Source organism: Ranitomeya imitator, chromosome 5 (genome assembly GCF_032444005.1).
Source record: "Ranitomeya imitator isolate aRanImi1 chromosome 5, aRanImi1.pri, whole genome shotgun sequence".
Taxonomy (NCBI): Eukaryota; Metazoa; Chordata; class Amphibia; order Anura; family Dendrobatidae; genus Ranitomeya; species Ranitomeya imitator.
Window position 1 is genome coordinate 423207611 of NC_091286.1, and position 13049 is coordinate 423220659.

Genomic DNA, 13049 nt, shown 5'->3' on the forward strand with positions numbered 1-13049 from the left:
TTGTGAGTTCTGCTCTTGGGCTCCCTCTTGTGGTTTCAAGTGGTATGGCTGCTCCTTGGAGTTAGCTGTCATCAGCTGCCTCCACTTATCGTCTCTTCTGCTCGGCTATTTAGGCCTGGCTGTTCCTTCAGCCAGTGCCACTTGTAAATGGTTCCTGGTTGGATTCACATCTCTTTGGATTTCCCTGTTATCCTGACCAGTTCAGCAAAGCTACGTTTTTGCTTGCGCTTTTCTGTTCACAGATTGTGGACTTATCCGTTCAGTGCTTTCTATGTTTGTCCAGCGTTATCAGTATGAATTAATTCTGTCTTGCTGGAAGCTCTGGGAAGCAGATTTACCCTCCACACCTTTAGTCAGGTGTGGAGATTTTTTTGTAAACTCTGCGTGGATTTTTGTAGTGTTTTATACTGACCGCACAGCATTCCATCCTGTCCTATCAAGCTAGACTGGCCTCCTGTGCTCATCCTGGTTTCATTCTGTGTATGTCTTTTTCCTCTCCACTCACAGTCATTATTTGTGGGGGGCTAATCTATCCTTTGGGGATTTTCTCTGAGGCAAGATAGTTTTCCTGCTTCTGTCTTTAGGGGTAGTTAGCTCTTAGGCTGTGACGAGATGCCTAGGGAGAGTTAGGAGCATTCCACGGCTACTTCTAGTGTTGTGTTGAGCTTAGGGACTGCGGTCAGTACAGTTACCACTTCCTTCAGAGCTCGTTCCATGTTGCTCCTAGACCACCGCATCATAACACATAGCGGCAGCTGAATGATTTACAGCTACGGCCCAACTTGAATACATGTGGGGATTCCCTAGCAACCAGGTAACCCCCATATGTACTCAGGCTGGCTTGTAGCTGTAAATCATTCAGCTGTGTCAACAAAAACTAAATCTCCGAACACTAAAATTCTCGGAGACCACCCGAGCATGCTCAGGAAAACCCGAGCAACGAGTACACTCGCTCATCACTAATGATAATGTGTACAAACTGTAAAGCGCTGCGGAATATGTTAGCTCTATATAAAAATAAAGATTATTATGCCCACATACCTCCCCTTGGTGAGCTCATGACACGCCTGTGTTAACAGATACGGAAAAGTTGTTAATGACCCAAGGACTGGACACCAGTGTTTATCCCTATTCTGAAGAAGCGTGATGCTATCGACTGTGGAAACTATCGGATGATTGTGTTCATACCTTATGACAGCATAATACTTCTGAAGATCCTACAAAGAAGGTTACAGCCTTACTTTGACAAAGAGCTTCAAGAGGAACAAGCAGGATTCAGAAAGGGCAGGGGAACAAGGGATGTAATTGTTAACGTCAGATGGATAATGGAAAAGCCAAAAAATACAAGATCTATTTTTGCTTCATCAAGTACAGCAAAGCCTTTGACTGTTGATCGCCAGAAACTTTGGAATACCATGAAGGATATGGGTGTGCGGATTCATCTGACCAGCCTCATTAGGAACCTTTACATTGACCAAGTAGCAAAAGTCTGAACAGAACACAGCAACATGGCATGGATCAAACTAGAGCTAGACGAGGCTGCATCCTTAAAGGCACTTAGAGATGCTTCAAATGTGATTTAATGTCATTACTTCATATGCATTGGTTACATTGCGGTAAGTACAGTATTAAGTTAACATTTCGGGTGAAGATCCTTCATCAGACGTTAACATAATACTGTACTTACCACGGTGTAACTAATTAATGTGAAATACTGACAATACATCCTATTTGAAGTATTTCCAAGTGCCTTTAGGTGTGCAGTTCCTTCGCTCCGTCTACTATTGGTCTACAGGAGTGGAGTGGTTGGCTCCAGAGGAATTAGCACCCTTCCCAACCTTACTCTAGGTCACAGGATGTGTCATCTACTTGTTTGATTTAGGCTGCATCCTGTCACCACTTCTTTTCAATTTATACGCGTAAGCTATTTTTAGGAAGGCTGGACTTGCCGAAAAGAAGGAGCCAAAATTGCTGAACAAATCATCAATCTTAAATACACAGACAATACAACATTGATAGCAACAAGCTTCGATGGAATGAAGGACTTAATATGGAGTGTCAAGATGGAAAATTTGAACATGGGACTGTTACGCAACACAAGACTAACAGAAGACAAAGGTTTTGACTACTGCCAAGTACCACCGGGACACATTTAAGATGGATAGAGACTATTCGGATTGATGATCACTCAAGATGCAGCAACGACACTGCAAGTAAATAGAAGAATAGCTATGGGCAAATGAACAATGAAATCAGGTCTTCAAATTGAGGAACAGTTCACTGTCAATGAAAACAGCTCATACATAGTTTGGTCTTTTCTGTGGTAACATAAAGATGTGAAACCTGGACAATAAAAAACAAGACAGAACAATCGACGCCTTTGAAATGTGGTGCTGGAGAAGGATGGTATTAATACCATGGATTGCAAGAAGGACAAACAAATCAATTTTGGAACAAATCAAGCTAAACAAGTCACTCAAAGCAAGGATCACTAAGCTATGACTTGACTACTTTGTATACATCATACAAAGAAATCACTAGAGAAGGACATTATGGTCAGAAGAATAGAAGGAACAAGGTAAAGAGGAAGACCAGCTACCTGATGGCTTGATACTATCAAGCCAACGGCAGAGAAGACGCTGGTGAACCTAGCTAGGTTTGCACAAGATCGATTTTCCTATAGATATTTCATACATCAAGTAGCAATGGCTTGAGATCGAGCCAAAGGTCATTAAAAACAAACTCTAATTTTCAGATATCTCTGATATAGTGGAGACTAGATGCTATGATGTCTCCTGTACACAAACATGAGAAATTCCTACTATTTTGTCACTATGTAGCAGATGCTCAGAAGCAGCAAGGAGGACATTATACATAAGTATGAAGCAGCATAGTTGCAAATCCAACACTACTATACCAAGTTGAATAATTTCTAAAGATCAACACTCTCCGTGTATGTGTGTGTGCGCACAACTCTTTCCTCCTTCCTTCATCAGCTTCAAGAGGTAGCTGCAATCTCATATCTTAGCGAGCCTGCAGTCCAAGTGTTTGACCAAGATGGATTGTATCTGTTTGTGAGTGTGAATGCTTAGTTCAAGATTATAGGGACAGAGAATGGTGGAGAAAATAAAGTGTTATTGCAGCGGTGTATGTTTTACTCTTAAAACAATGCAGCATTTTAGGGAAAACCTATTTTGAAAATCCATTCAAGGGAACTATGGATCTCAGATGACTAGACTAAGAAGTTGGTCCCCAACGGCTTGTACCACACCTATTTCCCTACACTGACAGTTCTCTGTGTATATTGGGGTATCTGTAAATTTCGGGGGGGGAGGGGGTAGGGGGTGTTACAAGAAGAATCTGCCAGAGACAGCCTCTTGAACTAGTCATCCAAAAAGCATAGTCCTGGAAAGCCGCTCACAGTATGCCTGCTCTGAAGTACTTTTAGCAAAAAAAAAAACATACACTGCTGCATTAAAGTAACCATTGTATGACTTATGTCGTCATGGTTTTTGCAGCATGAATCTACTGCCAGGCTCCCTTCAAGATTCTAGTGTCCACTGTTAACAGTAGGTGTCAATATTAACTAAGGACTTGGAACATGAGTATGGCGGACCAAATGGCTGGCTGAAGTGCCCTGTACTGAGGGGTTCAGATAAGAGCACTTCCGCTCGGAGGTAGGGGTCAGGTCCTATAATAGAGGCTGAGGGTCCTAAGAGTAGTTGGAGACCTGTTTAAGTGTCAGGCATGTGGAAGCTTCCGAGTAAGCTAAATAGGGCCTAAGCTGCGTGAATGGGGAATTTGCCTTGCAGCATGGGTGCTGTGGAGCCCTTAGGTTGCTCTCCCTGCTGGTGCGGTACACCTAACAAGTTTTGGACCCACTAGGAGGTTTTCTGTGACCTGCAATAGTCTTTATATATTCTGATCACAATGTGTTCAGTTTTACAAATTTGCTCAGTAGGTCCATGTATAAGATTTGGATGTGGGGTCCATGTCTTTTTTTCAACAGCTATAGCAATGTCTTTGAGTTACCACTAGAGATTCTTTGTATCATAGATGAGTAACACAGTTCTGATCTCACGGGGGTGTCCTTATTCCTTGTGTTGCAAGAAAAGCCGGATTACGTACCGGTAATGCTCTTTTAATGAGTCCACGACAGCACCCCACATGAGAGAGAGGGATCCGCCCATAGGAACAGGAAACCTACAGAATAAAAGGAGGCGGTCCCCTCTCCTCCTCAGTTTAGTTACAGAGTATAAAAAGGGGAACCGCAAAAGTGTTAGTATTCATTCTTATTCAGTCACATAAATTTCTTAACTCTATACAACCATTATTTGTGACCTTAAAGGAAAGAGCTGTGCATAATTTAGGGAGGGTAATACATGGGTGCTGTCGTGGACTCATTAAAAGAGCATTACCGGTACGTAATCCGGCTTTTTACCCTTCGCCACGACAGCACCCCACATGAGAGATTTTCAGAGAGTCATTATTTGGGTGGGATTACTGTATTAAGAACAGCTCTACCAAAGGTCAGATCAGAAGACGTGGACAGATCAAGTCTATAATGGTTGTAGAAGGTAGAAGGTGTAGACCAAGTTGCAGCCTTACATATTAAATGGATCGGTACATCTGCTTGTTCCGCCCAGGAGGAAGCCATGGCTCGTGTTGAGTGCGCTTTTATACCCACTGGAGGAATCTCGCCTTTTGACGTATAGGCCAAGCAGATAGCCTCTCTGATCCACCGAGATATGGTAGCTCTCGTGACCCCATGTCCTTTCTTGTGGCCCTGAAAGGAGATAAACAGAGCCCTACTCTCCCTCCATGTCTGACACCTTTCTATATAAGTCAGGATGGCTCTTCTGACATCTAAGGTGTGGAACTTATGATGTTCTGGAGTTACAGGTGAATCAAAAAAGGAAGGGAGAAATATTTCTTGTGACCTGTGGTAGGTGGACGCTACCTTAGGGAGGTATGAGGGGTCTGGTTTCAGGACTATCCGATCATGAAATATCAGTAAGAAAGGTGGGTCTACTGATAGGGCCTGGATGTCACTAACCCGTCTAGCTGAGGTTAGGGCTACTAGTAAGGCTACTTTATATGTTAGGATTTTTAAAGGTATTGAATCTAATGGTTCAAATGGAGAGCTTGTTAAGGCCTCTAATACTAGATTTAAATCCCACGGAGGTAGACGGGGAATATGGACCGGTTTACTACGTTCACAAGATTTTATGAATCTGGAGATCCACCTATTAGCTGCTATATTGCATCCATATAGGGCTCCTAATGCCGAGACCTGAACTCTTAAGGTATTTACAGATAGTCCTAACTCTCGGCCTTTTTGCAAGAACTCTAGGATAGGTGTGAGTGGAACTTGCTTAGTGAACGGTACCGTGTAAAAGTCTAAAAATTTATTCCATACCCTACTATATATTAGGGTGGTAGATCTTTTCCTGCTCAATAAGAGGGTGTTTACTAGTTCTGTTGAGAACCCTCTGGAACTTAATAGTTGCCTCTCAAATTCCACGCCGTCAAGTGAAGACCTTTCACTTGCGGGTGGAAAAAGGGGCCTTGGTACAGCAGCTCCTTGTCTGATGGGAGGATCCAAGGATCGCATAGGCACATGGTCTGGAGACAAGAGAACCATGGTCTTTTCGGCCAGAATGGTGCAATGAGGATTACTCTTGCCTGTTCCCTCCTGATCTTTCTGATCACTAGAGGAATCAGAGACATTGGAGGAAAGGCATATGCCAGTCTGAACCGCCAAGGATGGTGGAGAGAGTCCAACATATCTGGGTGATCCCTGGTGTTCAGGGAAGCGAACCTTTGTACTTGCCGGTTGTCTCTTGTGGCAAATAGGTCGATTTGTGGTATCCCCCATGCTTCTGTTATCCTTCTGAATATGGATTTGTTTAAGGTCCATTCTCCTTGACGCAACTCGTTTCTGCTGAGGTAGTCTGCCCTGATGTTCTCTACACCTTTGATGTGCAGGGCTGTTAAGGATGTTAGATGAGCCTCTGCCAGCTGAAAGATGTTTGCAGCTATGGTCATCAGACTTCCTGACTTTGTACCACCCTGACGGTTCAAGTATGCCACTGCGGTGGAATTGTCTGAGTAAATTCTTACATTTGTTCCATGAATCTGCGGAAGAAAATGATATAAGGCACATTCTATTGCTTTTAACTCCTTCCAGTTGGAGGAACATATTAATTCTGTCTGATCCCAAGTATTTTGGGCCAGATTGTCTTCCATATGTGCTCCCCACCCAATAGGGCTGGCGTCGGTGGTAATTATTTTAGACGGGTCTATTATCCATGGCACACCCCGTGATAGGTGGTCCATGTCTAGCCACCAGGATAGCGATTCTAAGACATTACTGGAAAGAGTTATTCTACTTTCTAAATAACCGTCTTTCCCCTGAGCCGACAATACTTCGTACTGCAATTGACGGGTATGGAATTGTGCCCAAGGTACAGCAGGGATACATGATGATAATGACCCCAGTAAGGACATGGCCTTTCTTAGTGTCATGTAGGGTTTGCGTATTGCGTCTGATACCTTTGATTGTATAGTCAACCTCTTTGACTGAGGAAGAAAGCATTTCTGACTTACGGAGTCTAGCTGGATTCCTAGAAATGTCTGAACGGTTTCTGGATTCAGCCGAGATTTTTCGAAGTTGACGATCCAACCTAACTCCTGTAGGGACGAGATCGTATTAGATAAACGAGTTTTACATTGAAGTGCAGAGCTTCCTACCACTAGAAAGTCATCTAGGTAGGGTATTATCAAGGTATCTCGTTGGCGTAGATGAGCCATCACTTCTAGTATCACCTTAGTGAAGACGCGGGGAGCCATAGAAAGCCCAAATGGCATTGCAACATATTGAAAGTGACGAACCTTTCCCTCCAGGGTGACTGCTACCCTTAGGTACTGCTGATGTTCGGCATGTATGGGAAGATGGTAATAGGCGTCCTTTAAGTCTATTCCGGCCATGACACACCTAGGGAATAAGAGTTTTATGGTAGAACTAATGGATTCCATTTTGAAGGTATGATTACGCAGGAAAGAATTTAATTTTTTAAGATTTATGATGGTTCTAAATGAACCATCTGGTTTATTAATCAGGAATAAAGGGGAGTAGAACCCTTTCCCTTTTTGATCCTGGGGAACTTCAATCAGGACTTTCTTAGATAGAAGAGATAGGATCTCTATTTCTAGAGCCCTCTGTTGGTCCTGACCTTTTGGAGATGTTATTATGAAGGAATCCCAAGGGATTCGATCAAATTCTAATTTAAGGCCGTATTGCACAATGTCCAGAATCCACTGGCTGGATGTTATCTGTCCCCATTGGGGAAGAAAAAATTTTAATCTGCCGCCTACTTCCTGGTTAGCGGTATTTACGTCTCGGATTATGGGACCCGCTAAAAAAGGCACCTTTTTGCTTTGGGTCCTTCGACTCCCATCGCTCTCTTTGTTCAAGCGGCTTGTTCCTAGTAAAGGGGCGTCTCCTGAAGGCTCTCCTGTAGGATGGAAGATACTGGTTAGGGAAGCCTTTCTTCCTTTCACCTGCTTTATTCAGGAGTTCATCCAGCGTCTTCCCAAAAAGGAACTCACCCTGACAGGGAATCGCACAAAGTTTCGCTTTAGCTTGTGCGTCCCCCTTCCAATTCTTTAGCCAGAGTGCACGCCGGGCTGTGTTGACTAGGCCGGCTGACCTGGCTGCAAGACGTAGCGAGTCCACTGAGGCATCAGCTAGGAATGCTACTGCTTCTTTAATTTGAGGCAATTTCAGCAGGATAGATTCCCTCGAAGTTTTGCCTCTAATCTGTTCCTCCAATTGCTCCGTCCATACTAGTAGAGATCTTGCAGTACAGGTACTAGATATGGCGGGCCTGAACGCCCCCGTATTGACTTCCCATGACCTCTTTAGTAAAGCTTCTGCTTTACGGTCCAGCGGGTCTGTTAGGACCCCTGAATCCTCCACTGGTAGGACCGACTGTTTGGTTGTGGAGGCTACCGCAGCATCAACTTTTGGCACCTTTGACCAGGTGTTTAGGTCTTCATCGCTGAAGGGATAGCGCCTTTTAGAGGATGATGGTAAAAACCCTCTATTCTGCTTGTCCCACTCCTTTTTGACAATATCTTTGATGGTTTGTATGACGGGGAAGGACCTACGTTTCTTCTGTCCTAACCCCGCAAACATTATGTCCTGTGCTGATTTCTTTTCTTTCCCATCTGGGCACCCCATCGTGCTCCTGACAGATTTTATTAAATTGTCCACATTACTGTTGGGAAGACAAAGTCCCCCTTCAGTCTCGGATGAGCTCGGCTGAGATCCCTCTTCGTCTGAAGAAATACATACACCCTCTGACTCCGAACTAACCGGAGACCGGGACCTGCTAGGCTGACGGGTACTGGCGCTACTTGTCTGCGCCAAACCCTGCATCTCTTCTCGGATAATAGCTCTGACATCTGAGGGAGTCATGATATTTTCCTGCCGTAGAGTTTGCATGATACACTCTGCACACAGTTTTTTGGCATAATCATCCGGGAGGGGCTGCGTACATAAAGCACACTCTTTATGCTTAGATTTGTGTGTCCTTTTCTTAGTCTAGAGGAAGGATACAGGAGGAACATATATCAGCATATAGGAAGAGACTCTTTCAAAAACTCACCCAGTGAAGCTGACAGGTACCGGTTCTGGAGGCGGAATTCGTTTGGTGGTAGAACTCTTCTCTGGAGGTCGGCCACCACTCTTTGTGCTGCTCCTCGTGCTTCTCTCCCTGCTGGGAGAGCGCTGTTGCACTGCGGGCAGGTGCGCTTCGTCGGCCGGTGAAGCCATTTCACACACACCGGCCCGACGCTAGCGCTGCATTTTTAAACTTGCCGCCCATTCTCCTGCCTCCCCGGACCAACCCGGAAGTGCTCCCGCGACTTCCGGGTTAGACGCGCCGCTCTCACCACCATGCGGCCGCCAGAGGCTATTAAGCCGGCCGCTGCAGCGCGCGCGTCCTCACAGTGCCGGCCGGACCTACGGTGACCGGACCCGGACCGTGGATGTTTGGCCAGACGAGGGGGGAGGCTGCAAGCAGGGGCTCCCCCGCCGCTGCTTCTGGTACCGCAGCCCCTGCCGTTCCCACAGAAACCGGCGCAGGCGGGTGCATGGCCCAGGGATCCTCTTCATCTGTAGGTAAGCCGGGTCCCTGTAGGAACAGGAAACCTAAACTGAGGAGGAGAGGGGACCGCCTCCTTTTATTCTGTAGGTTTCCTGTTCCTATGGGCGGATCCCTCTCTCTCATGTGGGGTGCTGTCGTGGCGAAGGGTAAAATAAAGCTCAACCTGAGCCTTCACTGTTTCTTTAAGCTCCATTTTGTAAACTTTAAACCATTTTGTCAGCCTTAAAATGCTTTACCACCAAGGTTTGTGACCCTTATTGGTGAAAAATTTGATTGGCGTTTGGATGCACCAGGACTTAGTGTGAGTTTTTGTGCCACTCTTTTGTTGGATACTATTGGTACCCTGAAGCCTTAATTCTGACCTTCAAACAAGTTGTTACATTCATAATTAAAGTTTGTATGTTATAGTATGTTCCATCAGCAGCAGATGTACATTAATTGTAATGTGAACACTTATTCAATTTGTGTACCAACTTCTCAAACCATAAAAAATGGGCTTTCACAAACTAATTGTACAAAAGTATACAAATCAGGAAATTTGTTACATTTCAAATTGGATGTAAACCCCCCCCCCAAAAAAAAAAAGGTAATACTGGGGACAACACTACTTATGCTGTGAAATAACAGACCAAGCAGTACTTGGCTACTTGAGTCTCTGCCACTCCAGTGCCGCCTCTCTGCTAATCCAAGTTGTCAGACAGCGTTGCATTTGTCATGTCAAGTCTACACTAAATGACTGCTACAGCCAATCAGTTGGACCAGTAGGTGAATTCTACTTTAAAAAAAAAAAAAAAAAATGCATAATTCATTTTTAAGGAAACCGTGCAACCGCTTTAACGCAAGTTCTGAAAAACAATTTTCACCAATAAATTTACAGGCGTGTTTAAAAAAAAAAAAAAAAAATACATGACTCCAGAAAAGGCAATTTTTCTTGCTGTTGAGGATTTTATTTGTTTCTACTTGTACAGCTATTGTTACATTGCAGTAATGCAGTTTTAGAAACAGCCCAAAACCCTGTCTCCCGGCAGTTTATTATTAACACAAGCAGGACAAAGCATCATGAAATCAACATAAGGAAAACAAAAAAATATATATATAATAAAATAATGACTGACCTTTCCTAAAGATTAGTGACTAGCTTTAGGATGTACCTTTAAAAAGGGATTAGGTTCGAAACATTCATTAACCCCTTTAATGCCAGTGGGACTGGCAACATGTTGCCGTTCCCCCTGGCGCCAATGAGGTTAAAAGGCACCAAAGACAAAATATACATATTTACAAACATACAATAAGAACAAAAGTTACATAATCCTTCGACAGGGTGTCTAAGTTTTTAAACTTACTGTAAACCTTCACTTCCAAAGAAAGAAAAAAACTTAAGAAATAAAAATACAAACAGACTGTTGCGTTTAGACAAAATAACTTTTCACGTACACTGGTGCAATACATTAAAATATCTTGTAAGTGCTCTATCACAATAAAACATCTCAGATTGGTTTCTGCCCGCAGATACAATCTACATTTTTGCTTTTTTTTACATAATTTCTTTATAGAGCGTTTTTTAAACCTTTATTTTTTTACTCTTCATAATATAGGTATATTTATATATATATTTAGATATATATATACATTTACAACTCTTCCATAAATTCCTTTTCCTTTGGTTAAAACTATAACAAAAGTTAAAGCCCTCTTAAAAAGCATACACAATTCTTTGTTCTATTTTCCCCTTATGAGTGCACAATTTGCATACCATAAATTAAATACTTTGTAAATGTTTCAAGGGTGCAAGAAAGTTAGCGACTAGAAAAATAGCTGATTTAGGTGCCTCCAAATGCTGGTATAATATTGCAGCTTTAGCAAAAAGGTACCTTCTGGGGTCATATTAGCCTAATCTAAAAGGCAAGGTTATCACTGGCCAAATGACTCAAGAATGCCTTATTGCTTTATAAAGAAGGGGAACTAAGGCGGGTGAAGTGCTAAACTCTGCCAAGGCAGAAAGGAGCAGTATATCATTTCGCATTCAAACAAAGATAGTCAGTTACCTCTGCCATGACAGTCTTGTGTTGGACCACCACATGGTGCATTGCTAGGTCCTGTAGCAGCCAACAGATTTACATAGACTTAAGTGTCCCTCACATTAGTATGTCAAACATCTAGACCTGACAAATCATCAAGTCCAACTTATTTACATGGCTAAACACTGCTCCCTTTGAACCAAACACCCTCCATGTGTGCATATGTTATATATATGCAACTATACATTAATGTGATTTATTTAAAAGTAAAAGGGTTTTGCCAACTTTGATACTGATGACCTTTCCTTAGCGTAGGTTATCCGTATCAGATCGGTGAGAAGAGTCAGAAACCACTACTGAACACCAGCTGTTTTCAGAACCAGCAGAGGCCAGAAAACGGTGCATGGAGCAGAATGCCACCGCTCCGCCACACTGAGGATACTACGGATTAGTTCCTATTCAAATAGGAACTGATCTGCAATATCCAGCAGCAACCACTAACAATTGATAGAGTTGTGTAGATCAGTTTGTCAACTGTTTGCATACATCCACCACTGAATCTGAGAACAACTGATCGGTATGGGTTCCATGTGTCCGACCCTTCAAATCTGACATTAATAACCGATCTTAAGGTTAGGTCATCAATATTATAGTAGCGAAACACCCCTTTAACTGTAATTAGAGGTGGAAGGTGCTTCTTTTAAGTGCTTGTGTTCCGTTGCATCCATAGAATGCCAGATGGCACCTAAGTCGGAGATAATTCAACTTCGCAACAGATTGCGGTTCCCCACTTTGTACTTGGCTTCTTTACAGTCACTAAAACATGGCTGTTGATATTATTCTACTAAGCTAGACACTGTTAGCCCCTGAAGAAAAAATAAACTCTTATAAGGTGCTTTCTTGTATGTCATCTTGGCAAATATTAACGAAAGGAGAATTGGATTATCACAATAATGCCTAAAAGCAGGCATAAGAACCAGGAAATCTTAGACATATGGATCTTTTGGGTGATGAACTACCTACCAAAGAATGGTGGTGCAAAAACTGGATTCATAAAAAGAAGCTAACTCTGGCTATTATTACTAAGAGGCAACGTGAAGTCACTCCCCCCCCCAAAAAAAAAAACATACTAGCATAACCACCGTTTCTTATATAGCTGGTGCTTTAAAAGCTATACTTCACTCCTCATGGGAGTGCCAGTGCATTGTTGGCTGGATCCACACAGCAAGGTGCAACAGGCTTTGCATGCCCAATTAAACTCTTCAATCAGTCTTTTCCTCAACATTCTGATTCTCTCAGGCTGAGAATTACAACGCTGAAATGATAAAGAGCGCATGGTCACTATGCCACACAGATTTAGATATATATCTGTGTGGCATAGTGACCATGCACTCTATATAATTTTATTATTTACAATTAAGGGCGCACATTTCACATGACCAGGACAAATAAAAAAAAACAACAACAAAAAAAGACCCGTTTTGTTTTGCCCATATGCGCTTAAAGGTCAAAGAGAGGCACTCCAGTATCACTGGGCAGGACTCAGCAAGATTTTGGGAGATCAGCAGGGAGCTCTGCTTGAGACACACGGTACTGGACTTTTGTGTTGGTGATTGCACCATGTTTTTGACGCAGATGAAGTCTTAGTTGGCTCTTGTGACGGAAATGGAGATTGCATTTTTCGCACTAGAAAAGAAATAAGATAAAAGAAATTAATATTACATTTAACATGAAACGGTGATTGCAGACTATGTAAATGTTCCCAAAAATCAATACATAAATTGTGACTGAAGCTTGAACATTTACATGCATCACATATCTGTCCATGTAGGGTGCTGAGGCACTTTTACACGGATTC

The 13049-nt window shown here is 42.9% G+C and overlaps 1 protein-coding gene across 5 annotated transcripts in view; it reads right to left on the reverse strand.

The window, feature by feature from the left end:
• Positions 1-10097: 10097 nt before the first annotated feature.
• BCL6 (BCL6 transcription repressor) overlaps positions 10098-13049 on the reverse strand; it is a 97048-nt gene continuing 94096 nt past the window's right edge. For all 5 annotated transcript variants that reach the window (XM_069727084.1, XM_069727085.1, XM_069727086.1 and 2 more), the window contains one exon: positions 10098-12877. In XM_069727084.1, coding sequence (XP_069583185.1) covers positions 12734-12877 — 144 coding nt within the window. In that variant the 3' untranslated portion in view covers positions 10098-12733. The remainder of the gene's footprint in view (positions 12878-13049) is intronic.